This window comes from Carcharhinus amblyrhynchos, chromosome 26, assembly GCF_965287045.1.
Source record: "Carcharhinus amblyrhynchos chromosome 26, sCarAmb.v2.hapA, whole genome shotgun sequence".
Classification (NCBI taxonomy): domain Eukaryota; kingdom Metazoa; phylum Chordata; class Chondrichthyes; order Carcharhiniformes; family Carcharhinidae; genus Carcharhinus; species Carcharhinus amblyrhynchos.
Genome location: NC_137349.1, coordinates 26439619 through 26465109, shown reverse-complemented (window position 1 = coordinate 26465109; position 25491 = coordinate 26439619). Strand labels below are relative to the sequence as shown.

The following is a 25491-nucleotide window of genomic DNA, read 5'->3' as shown; positions in this document are numbered from 1 at the left end:
TGTCAGGGCAATGGGAAAGGGAGCTGGAATGTGGCACATTCACCAATACTTTGTCCTACAAGATAGGATTGAGAAATCATAATTAGGCTTCCTGCTGCTGTTTGGCAGTCTATAACTCAACCAGAAAGGAATTTGAAGATGATGAAAGTAAGGAATCTTTGTTTCCTTTGAAGGCCTACCTCCAGATAACTTACGTTGAGCCTTACTTTGAAGAATACGAACTGAAAAACCGAGTTGCCTACTATGAGAGGAATTCAAACTTGCGACGGTTCATCTACAGTACGCCGTACACACTGAACGGCCGGGCACATGGCGAGCTCAGCCAGCAGTACAAACGTAAAACCATCCTGACAACCCTGCATGCTTTCCCTTACATCAAGACACGGATCAGTATCATAGAAAGGCAGGAGGTGAGGTAATCAGTCTCAGGGCTTCCAACACTAAAGTGCTTGGCTCGATCATTAACAGTTGCAAACTATCCCCCCCCGCCCCCCAATCTCTAACTTTCCCCTCTCCAAAGTCCGCGAATGTGTTCTTGCTTCTCAAATCCATGCCCATCTTTCCCTCGAACACCATGCTTGAATCTCTCCAATCAGATTTACCAAACAGCAAAACACCTCTTACCAAAGTCACAATGACATCCAGTGAGACCGTGTCAATGGTGAACTTTCCTGCCTAGTCCTCCTTGACCTGTCTGCAACCTTTGACGCGGTTGACCCCACCATCTTCCTCCAATTCCTCTCCACCATTGTCCTGCTGGGTAGGATTCCTCTTACCTCTCTCTATTCCAATTGATCTAATTGTAGCCAGGATATCACTTGCATTGGCCTCGCTTCCCACTCCTGCAGTGTTAACTCTGGAAACCCCCAATGACCTATCCCTTCCCCTCCACTCCTATTCCTCATTTACAATCTGCCTCTCGGCAACACCTGAAAGCATGGTGTTAGTTTGCACGTATAAGCCAATGGCATCCAAATCTACCTCACCACCACCTCTCTCAAATTCCCCACAGTTACTAAATAATCAGACGGCTTATCTGACATCCAGCACAGGAAGAGGAGAAATGCCCTCCAATTAAATATTGGAAGCCATTGCTTTTGTGGTTCCCACTCTAAACTCCATCTCCCGGCTTCTGATTCCATCCATCTCTCGGGTGACAGTCTGAGGTTGGACTAGAATGTTCACAATCTTTGTGTTACTTCTGACACTATGGTGAGCTTCCGACCTATCAGGAAGATTGCCTGTTTACACATCTGTAACATTGCCTGACAACATTGCCTCTGCTCATCGGCTGCTGAAACCCTCATTCATGCCCTTTGTTGCCTCTAGACTTCACTTTTCCAGGCACTCCTGTTGCTCTCCAATATCTCACCTAAACTTGGCATCACCCAAAAATCTGTTGACTTTGTTCTTGTTCATACCAAGTCCCAGTCAACTTATGACACTGCTGATCCCCAGTGTCCCAAGACAAGCAATATTTTGTCAAGTCAGATTGTCATACAGTGCAGAAAAGGCTCTTCGGCCCTTTGAACCTGCATCGACAATATTTACCACTAAGGTTGTGCTAATCCTATTTTCCAGCACTTGTCCCAAATCCTTGAATGATATTTCAAGTGATCATCCAGACATTTTTTAAGGTTTCTGGTCTCCACAACCTTCCCAGGCAGTGCATTCCAGATTCTCACTGCCCTCTGAGTGAATTTTCTTTTCTGAACTCCCCTCTGGATATCCCGCCCCTCACCCTAAAACAACGCCTCTTTGTGATTGACCCATGAACCAAGGGGAACAGTTGCTACCTCCCTGTCCATACCCTTCAATCATGTCCTCCCTCAGCCTTCTCTACTCTAAAGAAAACAATCCAAGCCTATCCAGTCTCACCTTATAGCTCAAATTCTCCACCTGAGGCAATATCCCAGTGAACCTCCTCCTTGGGTGATTTTAGCATTCTCATCCTCGTTTTCAAACTCCGCTGTGCCCTCACCCCTCACTACCTCCAACGCCACGTTTTCACACTCATCTAATTCTGGTCTTCTGAGCATCCCAGATTTTAATTGCTTCATCTGAGCTTGCTGTGCTTCCTGCCCTCAGTTCTGGAATTTCCTCCCGAAATTTCTTTGCTTCTATTTCTTCCTTCCAGGCATCTTGAAAATCTACACTTGCTTTTAGCTCACCTCCACTAATGTTGTTTTTCTTGTCTAATTTTGCTTTAAAGTTCGTGTGAAGTGCCTCAATGTTTTATTATGTAAATAATATAAATAAAAGTTGTTGTTGTTATTGTTAACACTCTCTGTTTGTGAGTCAGAAAAAGTGAAAGCCATTCAGCCCCTCAATCCTGTTCCACTGTTCCATTTTGGGATTACCAGGTTTACTAGGCTGATACCGGAGTTGAGGGGGTTGAGCTATGAGGAGAGGCTGAATAAACTAGGCTTGTACTCGTTAGAGTTTAGAAGAATGAGGGGAGATCTCATTGAGACGTATAAGATGATGAATGGGATGGATAGGATAGAGTATTCTGGAGAGAGATTTCCAGATGTCTACCTCCTCTGGTGAAGGTGTGCTTCCTAATTTCCCTCCTGAATTCCCACACTCTAATGTGACGTTTGCATCCCTTGGTCCTGGATTCCTATACCAGAGGAAACCGTAACTGCAGAATAAAAGTGTTTGGATTAGTAAGGATTAATGTGGGACTGGAGAACAGTACCGCTCCCATTGTATGACGTAGAGAGTCAAGTGATGGACTGTGTGTAGTGGAGTCTGGAAGAAGCCAGCATGGAGACAGCATCCATGCATTGCTGTACAGTGGAGATGTATTTAGTTATGGGTTACAAATAATTGGTTTATATTCAACCATGCAAGCCTTCAGACTTCTTAGTGAGACACCAAGCACCCTTCCAATGTGGTGGCAGTGAGGAATGGACCCTGAAATTCAGAAAGCATGGAAAAGGTAAAGAAACTGCAGTCTAACCCGTGAGAAGTATGTCTCAATTGTGGACACAATTGGAAGTCATCTAAAAAGAAACCCCATTGAAGATATGGAGGCTGAAGGACTCAATTAGGGAGTGGAAGGCCCATTGCTAGACACAATCGAACGCAGACTCAAGGGACCTAGCTAGGTCAAAAAAGCTCAGCAAAATTCAAAAAAGGAAGAAGAGCTGAAAGCCAGGACAGTATTCCACTGTGCAGATGAAAGGAACTTGAGTGACCACCAAATCAAAACACCTGGCCAGATCACAAAAAGAGCGAGCAAAATACAGTAAAATAATCTGCAATCAGGAGTGGCACTGGGATACCAGAGTGCAGCTGCAAGAAAGCTGTAGAAAGGTCTAAAGCCAGTGCCATAACACGTGAATATAGAGGAAAAAAAGGTTTTAGCGTAGAAGGTAAAGAGTTGCTTTCAAATTGAGCTCCAGAGTTCACCTAAGCAAAGCATTTTTAAATGTTTCCTTAAGTTCAAAGAACTTATTCAAAGTTCAAAGAAACAGCCATAAGTCTGGCTGGGTAAACCTGGTTATCATTTTAAACAACTCAATATTTTACATCCGATGCAATACAAGTCAAGTTTATGCATCCTCTTCTCATAATTTAAGCCTTGAAGCCCTGATATCATTCGAATGAACCTCCAATGTCCCCCCTGCAAGGCCACTAGATTCTTTCTGAGATGGTGTCCAAAGTGCAGTGGCCAGATTTGAATGTAATACCCCAGACTGTATAACAGATGTGGAGTTGCTGGTGTTGGACTGGGGTGGGCACAGTAAAAAGTCTCACAACACCAGATTAAAGTCCAACAGGTTTATTTGGTAGTACAAGCTTTCGGAGCGCTGCTCCTTCATCAGGTGAGTATTGGCCTGATGAAGAAGCATGCTTCAAAAGCTTGTGCTACCAGATAAGCCTGTTGGACTTTAACCTTGTGTTGTGAGACTTCTGACTGTACAACGGAGCTATCACTTACTGATACTTGTATTTCCTGTCTCCATACATGAGAGCCACTTTCTGTTCATTTTTCCGATTGCATTTTGTACTGACACAACTTATAAAGTACTTTGTCCCTCCATACTTTCTTACTATTTATAAAATACTCTGATTTGGCTGTATTGGATCCAAAGTGTATTGCCTTACAATTCCTACCACCCCCTCACCCCCACTCACTGATTCTGTCCAGTCCCTTTGCTTTGAAAGGTCTATGTACTGTCCTTTCAATTTAGTGTCTTCTCTGAGCGTGAACCATAATTCCCCTTCCCTTCACCAAATTGTGGATAAATATGATGAAAAGTTGAGAATCCAGTGCAAATCCCGATGGAACATCGCTTGTCACTCTTGACAATCAATCCCTACTCTCTGCTTCCTGTTTCTGAAACAATTTCCAACCACATCACGTCTTGAGCTAATAATGAGGCTGAGATTACCATGCAGTCTTGCGAGAGTGCCAGACTGTCAGGGATGCCATCTTTTGAATGAGGCTTTGGAGCATCTCCCTGCTCTGCTGGCCCAAATGTATGTTAAGCATCCCATGACATAATGGAAAAGAGTTGGCTACTGGTCTACATTCCTCCCTTAACTAACCCCACTAAATTGTATTGCCACATGTAGGGTCTTAATGTGCACTAACTGCTTGGCATTTTTGCCAAATAACAACAGTCATGATGCTTCAATCTAATTGCTTGTGACTCATCTCCAGACTTTTAAATGTGACAATGTGCAATATAAATGCAGCTATGATTTATGTTTTTTACTCATTTGTGGGATGTGGATGTTGCCAGCATTTAATGCGCATCCCTCGTTGAGAAGGTCGTGGTGAGCTGCCTTTTTGAGTGACGTAACTGTGTGGCTTGCTAGGCCATTTCAGAGGGCAATTGAGAGTCAGCCACATTGCTGTGGCTCTGGAGTCACATGTAGGCCAAACCAGGTAAGGGCGGCAGACTTCTTTTCCTAAGAACTTGAGTGAACCAGATGAGTTTTCCCGACAATCGAAAATAATTCCATGGGCACCAATAGATTCATAATTCTAGATTTTTAAAATTGAATTCAAATTCCACCATGGCAAGATTTGAACCCAGGTCCCCAGAACCTGAGCTGAATTTCTGGTCTAGTGACGATACCACTAGGCCATCACCTCCCTTGAATGGTAATCATGGGGTAAGAGAGTGCTTGGTTTTAGAAGAAAAATTAAAAACTGCTTTAAAGGAAGAACTTTCAGCAATATTGTAAAGTATGAGTACATGGATTTGGGATGTTTGACAACTAAGTGAGGGGGTGTCAAATAACTTCCCTCTTTTCCCTCCTTGTTTGACCGCAGCAGGTTTTTTTTTGGAAATTTTGGATATGGATATCTTTATGTGCTGTGACCGAAAAATAACTAATCAGGTAGATAATCTTGAGATTTCTTCAGGTTCGTTTGATTATGCTAAAACTGACTGGAGCTTAAAAAAATAAAGGTGTACTCTGAATTCCACACACACTTAAAGTTCACACGCAAGTATGTGTTACAGAGTAGGGCAGGATATATATGGTGAAATTATAGTCTTTCCATAAAAAATAATTTGCAGTTCATGACTTGGAGTATCTGCAGACCGAATCCACTTTCAGCAGTGAGGTAGTTTAAAGCTGTTTTTCTATCTTCCTGGAGTTGCTGCTGTGCATGGAGTTGTATTCTTTCTTTAAGTAATTTCAATCTACTGCAGCATGGAGACCAAGTCAAATTAGGAGAAAGGATCCAAGAATGGAAGAGAGAGAGAGAGATGGAGGCATAAGCTCCACTTTGCTCAACTGCTGGTTCCATTCTGCTCAGAAAGCCATGTGCTTAAACCACCCAAAAGACTTGGTTAGTCATTTGATTCTTCTCCCTCTCCAAGTGCCAGTAATTCAAAACATAATTGTAGATTTCAGTTACAGCACGATCAGTTAGTCTGAGAACTATCTTAAAAACCAAGGGCTGGAATGTTATTGCCATTCACGCTGGCAGGATTTTACCATCCCATTGTGGTGAACAGAGATTTGGCTGGCTGCCAAATTCTCCAACTTTGCTGCAGTGGGAGCATAACATAAATGACTGATAGGATCGCGCCCGAGGTGTTTTGTCCAAGCAATTAAACTTTGAATAGTTTATCCTCAGTTGTTGAATACTGCAGATGACTTCCATAAATATCTTGGCAAGAGGGCAGGAAGGAAGGTCTTTCATAGACCCCAGCACTGGGGGAGTGGGGGCAGAGATGGGAGTGGGGATAGGGGTCCAATTTCCCTCTCTAGGGATTGGAATGGAAAACGTACAGCAATGTAATTGAGTGTCAGTCACTTGCTTAAAGTCTCTGTTTCAATAACGTCTCTTTTTAAAAAGTCCAAATCCTATCTCCAGCCGATTAAGCATGTCTTCATTACAAGTGGTATATTTATCCAGATAAAACAGTGGAACAATGCTTACAGCAGTGACTGAGCAAAATGAGAAACAGTAGTTCAGGATTTTTGAGGTGCTTACATGTTCAGTAATTGACTAGGGAAGGAAGTTCTAAGAAATCAGATATTTGAAATTGGGAAGTAAATCTATCTGTCTTTTTGTGGGGGCTTTTTATATTCTTATGGATGTATAATTAGAAACATAGACATAGAAACATAGAAAAACTACAGCACAAACAGGCCCTTCGGCCCACAAGTTGCACAGAACATGTCCCTATCTACTATGCTTACCTATGACCTTCTATCTTACTAAGTTCATGTACTGATCCAAAAGTCTCTCAAAAGACCCTATTGTATCTGCCTCCACCACCACTGCCGGCAGCCGATTCCACGCACCCACCACCCTGTGAGTGAAGAACTTACCCCTGACATCTCCTCTGTACCTACTCCCCAGCACCTTAAACCTGTGTCCTCGCGTAGCGACCATTTCAGCCCTGGGAAAAAGCGTCTGAGAATCCACTCGATCAATACCTCTCAATTATGTTAATGTGTTTATATTGCTATGCTAAATAGATGTTTATGTTCATATGAACTATTTATTTGTGTGTATTCATGTGTGTCGGTATGTGTAACACAGTGTGTTTATGTTATATGGGTGTGACTATTTATTTGAACCTGGTAAAATATCCCAAAGCACTACAGGGTAGTGCAAAAAGAGAAAAATTGGGACTGAACCTAAATAAAGACCTTAGGACAGGTGACCAAAAGCTTGCTCAACTAGGTAGCTCTAAAGAGGACTGACTGACTGCAGCTGCTCAGAAAACTTACTGGGGTGAATTTTACTGTCCCGCCCACCAAGGGAATTGGATCAGGTGAGGGACGGATCATGGACGGGATTTTCTAGTTCCAGGGCGAGGGCAGCCCTCTGTTCCAGCCCGATCCTCCCCCATTGCCGAATAAACCTGTCGATACCTGAAGTAATGCACTTTCTGACTCAGCTGTACATCATTGTGTCTCGTGGATCCCATATAAACAACTTCAACAAAAAAACCACATTCAAGGGCCAATCCTCAAAAAGCTCGTTAGAGAATGATAAAACCATAGAACTTTACAGAGAGGGAAGCCAGTCAGCCCTATGTGTCAATACTGGTTCTTTACTGGAGCAATTCGAAACTAATTAAGGTACAAACGCATATGCCTGGCATGTGTCCATTGCCCTTCCTCCTCCAGAACTGTCAAGTACAGATGTCTGATCGATAGAGTATCCCAAAGCTTCTCATAAATCAGCTCACCAACAACAAATAGGCATAGATGATCAAGGCAATACAGCTTTACGAAGCTTCCAACCTTTCACTATCCAACAACAGCAACAGAAAGTGTATAGAAACAGTGGAATACCCCTTTAAAACAAGAATCCAATTGAAGAGAAGAGGCTTGTATGGTATCATAGGTTAATAGAGAATAGTTATAGTAATGAGCAATGTAAACCATGATATAACCGTGATATCAGAGTGACACAAAAACAAAGTAAGGAGGATGCTGGAAATCTGAAATAAAAACAGAAAATGCTGGCTGGGTTTATCTGTTTTTATTTGAGCAGTTAATGCGTGAGAGGATGGACGAGTCTATACTCATGAGAGGCATATCTACTCTGTAACCCATCTTATATATAGTGCTAATGAACCAGTTTGGAACATGTACCACAATAAGACTATGGTCTCCCTGAATAAGATAGGCCATGCAAGTTACAGGTATATGAAACATGGCGGCAGTGTTGGTGGCACCAATGTAAAGAAGGATTGGTGTCTATGGTAGTACACCACAAGAGAGTGCAAGAAAATCTGCTAGCAGGAAGAATCTCCAAACCTACTTAAAAAGGAGATAACCTGAAAAGTGGGAATGATGTCAGCACCTACTGAGCTGTCACTTTCCCTACCCCACTTTTTTGAAAATCTTGAGTACCCTCAGAGAGGCCAGAAATGGGAGTTATGGAACAAACACTTCCTCAGGTATTGAACAGCATTGTGTTTTCTTGCTGAAAAGCAGAAGCACCAGATTAGTCCAGTCCTTTATGTGGTAGGACCGGTTATTGGCAATATCCTCATGAGACAGAGTGGAAGAGACATCCACAGACTTTGACATCATCCTTAAAGTCTTCAACATATATTTTAGTCCAAAGCGAAACTTCATAATTGAGTGAAAGCTTTAATCAAAGATTCCAAAGACCAGGAGATGCTGTCAAATTATTTCTTATTGATCTGTAACTAGCTCTTGTGAGTACAATGCATTGTAAGATTAATTTATTCATGCCTGCATTGTCATTGAGGTCTATGATGAAAAGCTCTCGGATTTTTAACAGATCAATTGCGAAACCTATAGAATCATAGAGAGTTCCAGAAAGTAGGATGCCATTGGACTCCCTGTGCTGGTTCAACATTTGAATATTTCAAATTTAATCCTGGTGCCCTGTTCGTTCCTCAGTAAGGGATCAAAAATGGATCCGGAAAGGACAGTTTGAACTTTCCTCCAATCTGAGCAATTTCCTTTCAGCCTAATTGGGACAGCGTGTTGGCACAGTGGTTAGCACTGCTGCCTCACAGAGCCAAGAACCAGGGTTCAATTCTTGGCTTGGGACACTGTCTGTGTGGAGTTTGCACCTTCTCACTGTGTCTGTGTGGGTTTCCTCTGGATGCTCCGGTTTCCTCCCGCAGTCCAAAGATACACGAGTTAGGTGGATTGGCCATGCTAAATTGCCCCTTATTGTCAGGGGGACCAGATACGGTAAATGGGGTTATGGTGGGATAGGGCCTAGTGGGATTGTGGTTGGTGCAGACTTGATGGGCCACATGGCCTCCTTGTGCCCTGTAGAATTCTCTTCTGTCTTCTAATTCCCTGATTCCTGTCTTTTGAAGAATTTTCTGTCCATGCTGCTACATTTCCCATTCTCCACCGAAGTTTACAATGAAACTCTCCTGTGACACTTCATCGAATCCTTTCTGGAAATCCATCTACACCACAAAATGCCAATCTTTACTTGCTAAAATTGGTAACAGCCTCAAGATGGGAGTCAGTAGATGTTCCCCTCTGCTGTTAAATTCATGAGAAGGATGAAGCACCCGCCTCTTACAGGCAGAGTCTCCTGTTTAATATTCAAATTAGCCCCTTATGCCCTGATTGTCATATAAGGATACAAGTGGTCAGAACGTGTCAGTCTCCAACCATCTTCTCTGCCGCTTGAGCCAGTGAGCTCCTGGAAAGGAAAGGTTTACATTTTTTGGCTGCCATGATAAATGAGCAAGAGTGAGGGATGCATTTAGTTCAGTGCTGCCTGCTCCTAGAACCATATTAATTGTACAATCTGGGCCCACTGTTCTACGCTCAGAGAATAATGCTCCTCAGCCCAGCTCAACTTCCTCTAGATTCTATGAAAGGCATTTTTCATTCACAGTCCAGCCGTTTCCCTGAGTTATACAAGCTATTCTGGTAATCATCGATTAAAGCAAACAATCTTGATCACATCAGGAGATGATTATTGTCATGGAAAGAACTCATCAACCCCAAAGTGAGCAGCCCGGGTATAGTTAAGTAGAACAAATTTTACTTTCTTTTAAAGGGGCAGGGTGAGATGAATGGGTGGTATGGTGGCACAACAGTTAGCACTGCTGCCTCACAGCATCAGGAACCCTTGTTCAATTCAGGCCTTGGGTCACTGTCTGGAGCCTGCACGGTCTCCCTGTATCTGCTTGGATTTCCTCCAAGTGCTCCAGTTTCCTCCCATATTCCAAAGATGTGCAGGTTAGGTGGATTGGCCATGCTAAATTGCCCCTTAGTGTCCAAAGCTGTGTAGGTTAGATGGATTAGCCATGGTAAATATGTGGAATACAGGAAATAGGGCAGAGGAGATAGCCTGGGTAAGATATACTGTCAGAGAGAGTCAGTGCAAACTCGATGGGCTGAATGGCTTCCTTCTGAACTGTAGGGACTCTGTAAAACACATAATACGACACAGTGACATAATATGTAGCAGATCAAGTTAGATCTCCGGAATTATTGTCTCTGAGACCAGACTCTTGTTGTAACCTGTAGGCATGGAGGGACGATAGATCATTCACAAACATTGGCCGAATGGCCTCCTTCTGCACTATAGGGGTTCTATTCTATTCTATTCTAATCTATGTGGGTTAGAGAAGTACAGAAATGCTCCAGCAATCAGTGTTACCATCAAGAAATGTTTTTAAACCTGTAAGCACCAAAATACTTGATTGATCTGTTATTCATGATGTGGAGATGCCGGTGTTGGACTGGGGTGGGCACAATAAGGCGTCTCACAACACCAGGTTAAAGTCCAACAGGTTTATTTAGTAGCACTAGCCACTAGCTTTCAGAATCCGCTCCTGTTTGTGAACAGAACTCCCACTCACCTGATGAAGGAGCAGCGCTCTGAAATCTTGTGACTTGTGCACCAAATAAATCTGTTGGCCTTTAACCTGGCGTTGTGAAACTTCTTACTGACCTGTTATTGACGTAACTGATGTCTCTGTGGAAGAATACTGTTATACCTGCATGTGCCTGTTATTGCTGTTCCTGTTAATATCAATCCTGTCGACTTCAAACTACAGAATTATGCCACTCCACAAGAAACAGAACAAAACCCCTCAAAGCCTCGAGTTATAATTGTCCAATACATGTGTATAATGTTTAGTTAGAATTCAGGGCTGAATAACTTAGTTATTGAAGATGGTATAAAGGAGTTAAAGGAGGATGGATGTGGTGATTGTCCTTTAAGGGAAACACAGCAGAAGAGAGTCATCTGGCTTGGGGACTATTTGGGACCAAGAGTGGGTAATCACCACAGGGGGTGGAGTCCTCTCTTAGGCAGAAGACATGCAAGGACAGGGGCAGCCAGCTGGGTTGCTCCAGGGCAGCTTTGTGGGCAGCTGGCTTCTGTATAGTTTTTCTTATTAATAAATACTTTTTGTGTTTCCAATGAAGTCTGCGACTGTGCACCAGTACAGGGCACTGGTAGGAGCCTGATACAAAATTAATTGTCAAGTGGGCAGACTTGGGTGCACGTGTTTTGTGTCTACTTTAAAAAAAAATTCCTTTCTCAGAGTGGCAAAGACAGGGCAAGCCCTTAATCTACCTCCCCGTTTTCTCCAAATACCAATACAAATTCAAACTGAATCCAATTCAAGGCTCCTGTAAAAGGGACATTCTAGATCCACGCTGACAATGACAGGCATTACACCTTCTCTCACCCTTGATCTTAGCCTAAAGGCTGAGAATCATCTGGGGTCTACAGTAGCCAGGTTCCCAAAGTGGGGAAACGTTTTGATAGTTTAATTTCTTTGAAGTCTAGGAGGACTAGAAAGATTAAATGGCATGTTGCTGCAAACCCACCCTGCCCTTTCCCTCTCGCACCAGCAAGCTGATGTTAACCCGAATCAGTTTTGGATAAATACTGGCCAGGTCACCGGGGGGACAGCTCTCTGTGTATCATTACTCACAATAACACGATGCATGAGTGAACAGAATAACTGGAGAGGGTACATTCTTGTTAAACTTGCACAACAAAGATGAGAGGATAACACAGATATTCAGTACAAACGGCTTGTGTGAAAATAAATTTGTTTCTACTTATCTGATGACAACAGACAAGGAGAAAGATGTACCGAATGTGAAATGAGAGAGCCTGCAGTGCATGTGCTGACATGGATGGTTGTGATCTGATACCTTAGGATTGATAACCTGCCTCTAAGGAGAGAAGCTAAACATCAACCTCTGAATCTTAATGCAGACCATGTGCAGCCCATGGCATTGAAAACGACGAGTCCCACTGGGTCTGTTTATATTGGTTTCAGTTGCTGAGACGACATCAATCCATCATAGTAGATTGTCCCTTTAACTGTCCCCAGATCTCACATTGTCTTCATTTGATCTGATTTTCTGGTTCATGTGAGACTTCAAGTCTAGGATGACACTCCAGTACTGAGGGAGTACTTGGCAATTATTTCAGTTCAATAGCAGAGGGAGCTGAAGCGCTAGTGGTATTATTGCTAAACTCAAATACTCAGCTAATGTTCTAGGGACCCAAGTTCGAATTCCATTGATTCACTGGAGGAATTTGAATTCAAAAGTTCTTAAGTACTCAAGGTATAGGAGCAGAATTAGGCCATTTGGCCCATCGTGTCCTCTCCGCCATTCAATCATGGGTGATATGCTCCTCATCCCCATTTTTCTGCCTTCTCCCCATAACCCTTCAACCCAATACCAATTAAAAATCTGTCTAACCCCGCCTTAAATTTACTCACTGCCAACAAAATTTGCTTCCCAATAAAAAATATCTGGAATTAAGAATCTATTGTTGACCATGAAACCATTGTCGATCGTTGGAAAAATCCATCTGGTTTCTTTAGGGAAGGAAGTCTTACTTGGTCTGGCCTCCATGTGACTCCAGAGCCACAGCAAGGTGGTTGACCCTTAGCTGCCCTCTGAAATGGCCTAGCAAGCCGCTTGGTTTCACTGGCAACTAACGATGGGCAATAAATGCCGGCCCAGCTAGCAATGCCCGTGTCCCACAAATGAATGAAAAAAAGCAAAGCTTGCAATAATCGAGGAGACTCAAATAGAGTAATTGGTGTGAAGGGATTGCTTTGTTGCACTGGTTGAGGACTATGGGACACAAGACCGCAATGCCAAGGAGGTGAGCTTACAGTGTGACTTGGTTACATGGGTGGCTATCATTATAGATGTGCACATTGGGAAAGATAGTGAAAGAACTGGCACAGACGTGTGTCAAAAACAGAATGTATGGCTTTAGACAAGAGATGTCTGCAGGTAGAACATTTTGATACATTCATAGATAGAATACAAAACAGTTGAATTTATTAATGATCCAACGCCTGCAGCCATAGTGGATACCAGGCTCCTCCCCCACCCAGGAGTCCTGCTGGAATTAACTACTGAAAACAACTAATTTACCATGACTGAAGAGCTTGCCCCCTGCTCATACAGCCTGGACCCACCCTGTCCACTGGGTCATAGGGTTTGAGCTGAGCTTCACTATGGTGTAGAAACAGTCAGGGACTTTCGCTGCTGGAGTCGCCGTCTCCCACACAGGCTTGAGAGTGTGGGATTGGTGATAGACATGCACAAAGAACCTTTTGGGATTCGTCCAGATGATTTTTCTGCAAGTTTCCCATAACTTTCCCTCCCTTTGTGTTCCATACTCTGTTAAATTCCAGCTCATTATCCATATTTTGCAGATTAACCTGAGACCGATTGAAGCTGTGATTGAGGATATGCAAAAGAAGACACACGAGCTGGCACAGGCGACGAGTGAGAGCCCGCCCAACATGAAGTTGCTGCAGATGGTACTGCAGGGTTCCGTGGGCACCACCGTGAATCAGGTTTGTGCATTGGTCAGGAGTGATGGGAACGAGACAATTCCTTATCATCAGTATAAAGAATTGTGCCCACTGGAGTTTTCTAAACTCCTTTCTGTTGAGTTTGTGTTTCTGTTTAAATTACTGACACAGCTCTTCACAACACTTCTCAATTTGATGTGAACATTTCATATTACTTACAGCTGACGTATCAAAGGTGCATTAAAGGGTTAAACCAGACTACAACATCCTGAATAGGACAAGGAAAGATATAACAGTATGAGATGGACCAGGATATAACTCAAAGAGCAGATCAATGGAAAGGCCTGGGTATAACACACAGAGAGCAGGACAATGAATAGTCTGAGTATCTCACACACACACACACACACACACAAACACACAGCAGACTGTGGAAAGACCTGTGGAAAGACCTAGATATAACATACAGAGAGCAGGACAATGGATAGGCCTGGATATAACACACAGAGCAGGACAATGGATAGAGCTGAGTATAACACAGGACAGTGGAAAGACCTGGCTATAACATGTACAAAGTAGGACAATGGATAGTCCTGGGTATAACACACAGGGAGCAGGATAATGGATAGGCCTGGGTATAACACATAGGGAGCAGGATAATGGATAGGCCTGGGTATAACACACAGGGAGCAGGATAATGGATAGGCCTGGGTATAACACATAGGGAGCAGGATAATGGATAGGCCTGGGTATAACACACACAGAGCAGGATAATGGATAAGCCTGGGTATAACACAAAGGGAGCAGGATAATGGATGGGCCTGGATATAGCAGGTGCTAAATGCTAATATTTTGTGGACTTTGGTTGCAGGGTCCTCTAGAGGTAGCTCAAGTATTTCTGTCCGAAATTCCTGATGATCCAAAACTTTTCCGACACCACAACAAACTCCGAATCTGCTTCAAAGACTTTCTGAAACGGTAAGGAAGCCCTTCCAGTCAGCTCATGTTTAATGAGGTTAATGTCACACTCAATGTGAAACTTGTTGGTTTATTGCATAGTGACTCAGAAACACTTCCTGAAAAACAACCAGTTCCTCATGGATAACTTTACATACATTATACCCAGAATAAACTCATCTTCTATCTCTGCAATGAGGATGAGGTTAGTGAAACAGACAGTTGTCCACTGACCATTGCCTTTCACTGGTCAACCCCAACTACCTCCTTCTCACGAAAGGATGGGGAATATTCAGGGTTAGAATGAATGGACTAAAGAATCTCCTGTACAACTGCAGAACCTTCAATTTTAACTTGAAATCCGGTCCCCAGATGTTTCACTGCTCTTATTTTGCCCCGACCCTCAGATATTACCTTCCTTTTCTTTCTCTAATGGCCTTTCTTTGTTAGCCTTGGCCCAGTCAGCAGTGTCCTCTGAATCAGAAAGTTATGGGTTTAAGGCCTACTGTGGAGCCTTGATCCTAGAAATTGGTCTGAGGTAGTGCCACATTGCTTGTGAAATATTAAACCAACAACAACAAGACTCCATTTATGAAGCACCTTTAGGAACGTAAGCTATCTCAAGGAACTTCACAGTGGCTGTATAAAGAGACATTGGATCAGGTGACTAAAAACTTGGTCAGTGAAGTAGAGTTTCAGGTGCAGCTTAACTGAGGAGTGAATAGCAGAGAAGCGGTGAGATTCCGGAACGGAATTCTCTAGCCTGGGCCCTTGGTGCTGAATGCAAAGGCATGTAATGGTGGAGCAATGGTAACTGGGGATGGATAAGAGATCAGAATCGGAGGCGTGTAGGGAAGTCATAAGGGTTGGAGGAGGTTTCACAGATAAGGAAGGGATGAGGGAATAGTGGAATTTGGAAACAACGATAAGGATTTCAAAACCAAAGCACCATCAGTTGGACAAAAAACCATTTAAGTTAATTTTTTTAAGTTTATTTATTAGTGCCACAATTAGGCTTACATTAACACTGCAATGAAGTTACTGTGAAAATCCCCTACATTCCGGTGCCTTTTCAGGTTCACTGAGGGAGAATTTAGCATGGCCAATGCACCTAACCAGCACGTCTTTTGGACTGTGGGAGGAAACTGAAGCACCTGGAGGAAACCCATGCAGACACAAGGAGAATGTGCAGACCCTGCACAGACAGTGACCCTGGTGCTGTGAAGCAGCGGTGCTAACAACTGTGCCACCAAACAGCAAGGGGGGTCTCCACCTCTCTCAACTAACATCACAAAAAGTGCATCTTGTCTGATTATTCCTCTCATCATTGTGTAAAAATTAACTCCTACATTTCCCTACATTTCCAACATTGACTACATTTCAAAACACTTGGATGGCTGTCGATAGGAATGGAGATTCTTAATGATGCGGAGAAATTCAATAGTCAGAGGTTGTTTTCTTTGGAGGTGATGAGGCTGAGGTGAGATTTAACTGATGAGGAGCCTGGATGGAGTGGACAGGAAGGCTCTGTTCCTCTTAACAGTGAAGTCACTAACCAGGAACATAGACTTAAAGTAATTGGTGTTGACAGCCAGGTTTGAGAGGAATTGAGGAATTTTTTTTTCACCCAGAGGGTGATGGGGATCTGGAACTCTACTTTAAAGGGTAAAGGCAGAAACCCTCACTATATTTAAAAAATATTTTGATATGCACCTGAGATACCGTAATCTAGAGGACTATCAAACAAGAACTGAGAAGTGGAATTAAGTTGGATATTTCTTTTGCACCTGGCACAGAAATGACCTCCTTCCTTCTGTGTTGTAATTTTTTCATGGCCAGAATTTCACACCCCACCCCTCGATCCCCCGGAAAAATGTTGAGATGAGGTGAGGCGACAAGCAGCGTGAAAATGCAGAGACAGGATTCCCACTGGGTTCCCACATATTCCGGCCTTGCAGTGATTCTACACTGGACTGCACAGAATGGATGGAAGCCCACCCTTACCCTGTTTGAGGCCCTAATGGCCGCTTGAGCACCGTTTCCTGCCCAGCCTCAATCGTTGGGCTGTGGATGGATGAAAGCTCAGAGAGAAACCTGGAAATGAGAAAAGGTCACTCTCGGGCAGAAGGTGCTGGAGGGAGGTACCTCCATTAAAAGCTGATCTTCTGATGAGGGGTATCCGCTCCTTAAGGCTCAGTGTCCTACAGACCTCACCCCAAACCCTTGCCCCAGCCATTCCCCTCAAGACCCCAGTCATTCCTCTGGTGATTCCCCCCCCCAGGCCTTTCTACCCTCTCCGCCCTGGGACTCCCTGACATTTACCTGGGCCTCTGTTGCCTGGGACTTAGGTCCTGGCAGCCCTGTACAGTTCCTCTTCTGGCCATTGAAGCACTGTTGCTGGAGTTAGACCAGTAACTCGCCAAGGTAGCTGCCATGCGGTGGGGTGCAAATCCCACATTAAAGTGTAAAATGGAAGCTTGGCTCTGGGATGTATTCCCAAGCATCCACAAATCCTAGAAGTTCAGGTCTATGTTTTTAATAATAATACTTCATTGATTGTGATTAATTTGAAATATTCTAAAATCATGAGAAATGCCACATAGAATCAGAGAATCCCTACAGTGCAAAAGGAGGCCATTTGACCCATCATTCTTGCTTTCTCTCCCTGATTTTCATATTTAGCCCCCACTATCCATTTTCTGATGCTATCTGTGTCCAACAGTTATTTTTCAGTTCTGAAAAAGGTTGTGAAACTGATTTTCACTCCCACCACAGGGGTTGATTTGATTTAGTTTAGTTTATTTATTTGTGTCACAAGCAGGCTTACATTAACACTGCAGAATGAAGTTACTGTGAAAATTAGTTGCTACACTAAGGTGCCTGTTTGGGTACACTGAGGGAGAATTTAGCATGGCCAACGCACTTAACCGGCACATCTTTTGGACTGTGGGAGGAAACCCATGCAGACATGAGGAGAACATGCAGACTCCGTACAGACAGTGATCCAAGATGGGAATCGGACCTGAGTCCCTGACACTGTGAGGCAGCAATGCTTATCACTGTGCCACTGCTGACCTGCTGTATACCTACCACATTTCTATTTTGTGTCAGATTCCCAGTGCCGACGGTATTATTTTTATCTGTATTTTCGAAAGTAGAATCCATTTAGGCCTCAGCCAACAATTCCAATAGACTCATGAATCATTTGTCTCATTGCTGTTTGTAGGGACATGTTGTAACACATCCTGAATGTAATATTGAACCAAAAGAGAAAATGCTGGAAAATCTCAGCAGGTCTGGCAACATTTGTAAGGAGAGAAAAGAGCTGACGTTTCGAGTGCAGACGACCCTTTGTCAAAGCTTTTTACTGAGCGTAATATTGTAGATTCCTGGTCTGCGACTGACCTGTGTTGCAGTTACCTTTTTCTCTCTCTCTCCTGACTCTCACAGATGTGAAGACGCCTTGAAGAAAAACAAAAGTTTGATCACGTCAGAGCAGCTTGAGTATCAGCGCGAACTCGAACGGAACTACGCAGCTCTCGAACACAACCTGCAACCATTCATTAACCGCCGGATCCCACATCTTTACATCACAACTCGGTTGTAGTTACCCCAGGTGATATCTACCTTGAGAAGCAAGCCAAAGACGCTGTCACTGAATGGAGTAACGCTCCTATTCGACTGATATTGCCAGTTTACAGCTAATTTGTGAATAGTTACTGAATGTATGAATGGGAAACATATTTATATATCCACTCGGTAAAAAGTCACTTACTTCACTGCACTGGATGCCTGAACCTTGACACGAACATTTTGTGAGAATATCTGGAAGGATTTATTTTTGCCTTTCCTGATGTTCTTTGCTATTTGACTCTCTCCCTGGACTGCAAATTTCATAGCTCTTTTACATTCCTAAGGCAACAATTCCCATTTACAAAAAGCCTTTAACAAAAGACAGTTGTCCCAAAACTTTCACTGAAACCGATGGAAAACTGACACAGAGCTGAGAAAGGAGATCGGTGTTGGAAGTGGGGTTCTGACAAGATTTTTAAAAATGAGAGAGAGAGAGCAAGAGATGGGATTTGGCAAAGGAGTTCTACAGGATAGGAGGCAGCCAGCTGGTGGCATGGTGGCACAGTGGTTAGCACTACTGCCTCACAGTTTCAGGGACCTGGGTTCGATTCCAGCCTTGGGTGACTGCCTGTGTGGAGATGCTGGTGTTGTACTGGGGTGGGTATGTATAAAGACTCACAACACCAGGTTAAAGTCCAACAGATTTATTTTGAATCACGAGCTTTCAGAGCACTGCTCCTTCATCACCTGAAACATTGTGATTCCAAATGAATCTGTTGGTCTTTAACCTGGGGTTGTGAGACTTCTTACTCTGTGTGGTGTTTGCACATTCTTGCTGTGTCTGTGTGGGTTTCCTCCAGATGCTCCGGTTTCCTCCCACAGTCCAAAGATGTGCGGGTTAGGTGGATTGGCCATTCTAAATTACCTCTTAGTCTCCCAAGATGTGTAAATTAGGGGGATTAGTGGGGTAAATAAGTGGGGTTATGCAGAGAGGACCTGCTCTTTTGGAGAGTTGGTGCAGACTCAATGGGCCGAATGGCCTCCTGCTGTAACGTAGGGATTCTAGGATGTTTCAAGTTCTCTTCAATAGCATTTGAGCCAGCCCAGACAGAGACAGAATTTGACTTTCCATTGCAAAAAATAAATATGTTTGAATTATATGTTTGTGACTAACATGGAATTGGTGCAGGAATTATACCCTGTTCACTCTCTCACACATAAACACACAAACCAAAAAACATGAAATGTAAACTTTCCTGGAATAATGTTGTCAAAGTTTGCTTCCTACTTTCTCTTCAACTAATTTTAAAAGAACAGGAGCCCGAGGAGAAACATTTCAACAAGTAGTGATGATGATAGATCCTGGGAAATCCAGCACATACCCATCAGGTTGCAGCGTTGGACTTCAGTGAGGAGTCTCACAACTCAGGACAAAAACTTGCAGTTACAGCTGTTCCAAGAGGCTAAATATTTCAAGTCAATCTTACTGTCTGCAGCTGATCTCCCCCTTGTACTTTCCCTTTCAACTCTGCAGAAACGTTGTTTACCTGCTGGAAGTCCAGTGATGGTCAACTTAGGCCGCACGAGCGGGTAGTGAGGGGGCCGCATGAGCGGGTAGTGAGTGGGCCGCACGAGGGAGTAGTGAGTGGGTCGCATGAGGGGGTAGTGAGTGGGTCGCATGAGCGGGTAGTGAGGGAGCCACACGAGTGGGTAGTGAGGGGGCCACACGAGTGCTGTAAGGTTGAAATCAGTTTTGTTCACTAACCATGACCCCATGAAAAAAATTAGATACATTTAATAACACCGAATATTTCATAATGAGTAATGGAAAATGCCAATTAATTCCTATCTTAATAGAACTATCTTAAACTTTGAGTGGTAAGAACAAAATAAATATTTATGCTTTGATTGGACACAGAAGGGGCTCATGTCTCTTTCAGTTAACATTGTGAGCAATCAGCACCTTCATTTCACGTGTCCTTTTTTTACATGTGATTCACTTCAACGATACGGATAAGAGTAAGAGCAATATGGATCGAAATAAGCCGAATGTGGCAACAATCCTGATATTAGCAACAGTCAACAAAATGTCTCTTGGGCCGCACTCAGGACTCTGATGTGCTGCTTCTGGTACCCAGGCCGCAGGGTGCCCGCTGCTATGATACCCGACAGCACTAATATTATTGATTGGGCTGACTGGTCCTTTACTGAGACACACACTGACCATGCAGTTTGAGACATGCACTGTATTTACTGTAGTTTGTGGCAGCATTTGTGTCCGGGGTGTATCGTTAACCAAGGTGAACTGATGCAGGAAACTGTGTGTTTGCTCTGCCCCCTGCAGGGCCTGTTTAGCGTAGCAACTTAAACTCCAGTGCTCTCTTTAAAGCAGCACTTGCTCCAGGCGGGTTTCTGTCACTGGTTAGATTTGTCCCAGGGGTAATGTTAATGGACTAGTAATCCAGAGGTTATGGCATTGGTGATCCTCAGACAAGTGTTCAAATCACAGCTGGGAATTTAAACTGAATTTGGGATCAGAAAGCTGGCATGGTGACCATGAAGTGGATATGCCAGCGTTGGACTGGGGTAAACACAGTAAAAAGTCTGACAACACCAGGTTTAAGTCCAACCGATTTATTTGATAGTAAACTCGCAAGCTTTCGGGGTTGGTCCCTTCTTCAGGTGAATGGAGAGTTCTGGCCTCAGACAGAGCATATAAAGCACAGACAGTTTACAGATTACTGTTTTTTTTTCCAAAAATATACTTTATTCATAAAAATCTCAAGTAATCCATTGCAAATGTACAGGGCTTCGAATAGCAAAGCAATGTGGAATCAAAACATTTTTACAGATCTGTCCAAATTAGTGTCTACATTTCAATACTTAAAAAACTATATCCATGTCTCAAATATTTACATATTTGTACTAATTACAAGAATCACATTTCAGTTCTTAAAAATATATACATGCCTCAATAGATTTCTGTGTGCCGTTAGTGGTCAGATTGGCACACAGTTAGGCAGGTCAAGGGTATTCTGCAGTTTCCGGGCCCTCGGTCTGCCTCCGTTCAAAGGCCTTACAATGTGGCCTTTCCCCATTGTGCCTTTGCGGCTGCTCCAAGCTTCAGCCCGTCCCTTAGCACGTAGTCCTGGACCTTGGAATGTGCCAGTCTGCAACACTCGGTCGAGGACAGTTCTTTCAGCTGGAAGATCAGCAAGTTTCGGGCGGACCAAAGTGCGTCCTTCACCGAGTTGATGACCTTCCAGCAGCAGTTGATATTTGTCTCGGTGTGCGTTCCCGGAAACAGCCCGTAGAGCACAGAGTCCTGCGTCACCGAGCTGCTCGGGACGAACCTCGACAAATACCACTGCATCTCGCTCCAGACCTTCTTTGCAAAGGCGCATTCCAGAAGGAGGTGTGCGACCGTCTCATCAGCCCCGCAACCGCTTCGAGGGCAGCGTGCGGTGATGTTGCGAATCTTTACACCTAACCTGCTGTTCAAGTCCTAAAGTGGCCGACAATGTGCTCCTTCCACTCACATTGTCACTTTTTGGAACTCCTTACCACAGATAGCTGTGAAGGCAGAATCCTTGCGTATGTTTAAGGCTGAGCTAGGTAGATTTTAGATCAGTAAAGCAATCAAGGGTTACAGAGAAAGGGCTGGAACGTGGTCAGGAGGAATGTTGGATCATCCCACCAAGCAGGCTTCAGGGGCCCTACTCCTGTTTCTATTTCTCATGGTCTCATGGTAGCAAGGGCATGTGATGTACTCTGGATTGGTAGTAACATTACACTGGGAAACTGTGTCCAGAGCGAGTGAGAAACTGAGAACTATACTCAGAGAATGAGACACTGGGAACTATATCCAAATAACGAGACACTGGAAACTGTACCCAGAGAAAATGAGACACTGGGAACTTTATCCAGAGAGAATGAGACACTGGAAACTGTATCCAGAGAGAGTGAAGCACTGGGAACTGTATCCAGAGAGAGTGAGACATTGGGAATTGTGTCCAGAGAGAGTGAGACACTGGGAATTGTACCCAGAGACAGTGAGACACACTGGGAACTGTATCCAGAGAGTGTGACACACTAGGGAACTGTGTGCAGATAGTGAGACACTGGGAACTGTATCCAGACAGAGTGAGACCCTGAGAACTGTACCCAGAGAGAGTGAGACACTGGGAACTGTATCCAGACAGAGTGAGACACTGGGAAATGTATCCAGAGAGCGTGAGACACTGGAATTGTATCCAGAAGTGAGACACTGGGAACTGTATCCAGATAGTGAGACACTGGGAACCATGTCCAGAGAGAGTGAGACACTGGGAACGGTACCCAGAGAGAATGAGACACTGGGAACTGTATCCAAATAGTGAGACACTAGGAACTGTATCCAGAGAGAGTGAGACACTGAGAACAGTACGCAGAGAGAATGAGACACTGGGAACTGTATCTAGACAGTGAAACACTGGGAACTGTACCCAGAGAGAGTGAGGCACTGGGAACTGTATCCAGATAGTGAGACACTGGGAACTGTACCCAGAGAGAGTGAGGCACTGGGAACTGTATCTAGATAGTGAGACACTGGGAACTGTATCCAGAGAGAGTGAGACATTGGGAACTGTATCCAGAGAGAGTGAGACACTGGGAACTGTATCCAGAGAGAGTGACACACTAGGGAACTGTGTGCAGATAGTGAGACACTGGGAACTGTATCCAGACAGAGTGAGACCCTGAGAACTGTACCCAGAGAGAGTGAGACACTGAGAACTGTATCCAGAGAGAGTGAGACACTGGGAACTGTATCCAGAGAGCGTGAGACACTGGAATTGTATCCAAAAGTGAGACACTGGGAACTGTATCCAGAGAGAGTGACACACTAGGGAACTGTGTGCAGATAGTGAGACACTGGGAACTGTATCCAGACAGAGTGAGACCCTGAGAACTGTACCCAGAGAGAGTGAGACACTGAGAACTGTATCCAGAGAGAGTGAGACACTGGGAACTGTATCCAGAGAGCGTGAGACACTGGAATTGTATCCAAAAGTGAGACACTGGGAACTGTATCCAGACGGACACTGGGAACTGTATCCAGAGATGTAAACATTATATTGTTTTTATTCATATGATCATATTTTAAGAATTGGACTTTTAGTTATTAATAAACATTGTTTTACCTAATTTACAGTGAATGATTCTGCATTTTAAAATCAGAGTTATAAAAGTGAGATGTGTAAATTTCTCACCCAGTTTATGGGATGTACCAGCCCTGGAATTCCAGCTGAAATGATCCCAATTCCCTGTTCTGTTTATTTGTGTAACTCTGCCTCCTTGTGGAGAGAATGAGGGTCATTGACAGATAAAGAACATCTGAGCTCAGCAGATGCTCAGGTTTGAATTGCACAGGGTTCTCTCTAGTGGAATCATAGGACTGGCTGCAGCATTAAAGGAGACCATTCAGCACATCGACCCTCTGCTGGCTCCCTGCAAGAGCAAATCACCCAATCACGCCTTATCCTCGGAGCAGCACAATTTATTATTTTCTTCAGATAATTATCCAATTCTCTTTTGAAGATTGAATCTTCCTACACACTCACACGTATACATGAAGAGAGATTGAATCAGTTAGGATTAAATTCGCTGGAGTTTAGGAAAATGAGGGGGGATCTCATTGAAACCTATCAAATTCGAACAGGACTAGACAGGTAGATACGGGAAGGATGTTACAGATGGTGGAGAACTCCAGAACCGGTCCGTGGATATGGGGAAAATCTTTTAGGACTGAAATGCAGAAACATTCCTTCACCTAGAGAATGGTGAGCCTGTGAAATTTGCTACCACAAAAAGCAGTTGAGGACAAAACATTGTGGGCAGGATTTTACAACCTCGCTTGTCCTGAAACTGTAAAATCCCACCCGAGGCCAAAGGGCCTCTCCATGTTCCGCCCCTTGCCTGCTCTGATTCCTGAGGTGGGGGGGGAGGGTGTATGTTTTCAAGCAGGAGTTAGATGCACTTGACATGTAGGGGATCAAAGGATACGGTGGAAGGCAGGATCAGGCTATTGAGTTGGATAATTAGCCATGATCATAATGAATGGCAGCGGAAGCTCAAAGGGCCAAATGGCCTACTCCTGCTTCTATGTGCCCCTGCATCTTTATACACACACTCACTCACACACACACACACACACACACACACACATATACATACACACACAGACACACACACACACCCTCACTCACTCACTCACACACACTCAGACACATAGACAGACACACAAACACACACACACAGACACACACTCACTCATACACACACATACACAAACACACACACACACACACACACATGCACACACACTCATAAGCACACACACACAAACACACAGAGTACACTTTCAGACAATGTGTTGAGTGATCCTAACCACATTCTGTGTTAAAAAAAGATTTTCCTCCAAGTCATCTTTGCTTCTTTTGCCAATCACTTGAAATTGGTCTCCTGTGTTTTCACAATCTATCCACCAGAGGGGCCAGTTTCTTCCTCTGTCCTGACACTTCATAATTTTCAAAACCTCCTCCATTCTGCCTGTCAGACCACAGTCAGTTTTCTGGAGTTGCAAAGTCAGTGGATGTGTCTTAAAGCTGTCCTGGTTTAAAAGACACATTTAACATTTTAGCTTCATTGCGCAATTATTATTTTGTTTTGAATGGATCTTCAACTTCTCCCATTTTACTCATGTCAAATTGAATGTTTGCATCCTGAAAGCACTTTGTTCCTGGACGGTGGCACAGCGGTTAGCAGTGCTGTCTCACAGTGCCAGGGACCTGGATTCGATTCCCGACTTGGGTGACTGTTTGTGTGGAGTCTGCACTTTCTGCCTGGGTTTTCTCCACATGCTCTGGTTTCCTCTTACAGCCTGAAAGATGTGCTGGTTAGATGCATTGGCCATGCTAAATTCTCCCTCAGTGTACCCAAACAGGCACCGGAGTGTGGCGACTAGGAGATTTTCATAGTAACTTCATTGCTGTGTTAATGCAAGCCCACTTGTGACATTAATAAATAAACTTAAATGAAGTAAACTATTGTTCATTGCTGGTGGAATACTTGGGTTCCATTTATTAAAGCAATCCAGTTTCTGAAGGAGGTTTGCTTGGTGCATCTTTGTGTGGAATGTATCTCTTTATGAGATGGTGGATGCAGATTC

General features: G+C 43.8%; 1 protein-coding gene across 1 annotated transcript in view; it reads left to right on the top strand.

Annotated features, from left to right (window-relative positions):
• The window catches only part of LOC145358722 (dedicator of cytokinesis protein 8-like), a 197157-nt gene extending 177247 nt beyond the window's left edge, over nucleotides 1-19910 (top strand). Inside the window, 4 exon segments of the mRNA XM_080212966.1 lie at nucleotides 174-410; nucleotides 13653-13796; nucleotides 14626-14732; nucleotides 18162-19910. Of these exon segments, the coding sequence (XP_080069092.1) occupies nucleotides 174-410; nucleotides 13653-13796; nucleotides 14626-14732; nucleotides 18162-18396 (723 nt within the window). The 3' untranslated portion in view covers nucleotides 18397-19910.
• Nucleotides 19911-25491: the final 5581 nt, after the last annotated feature.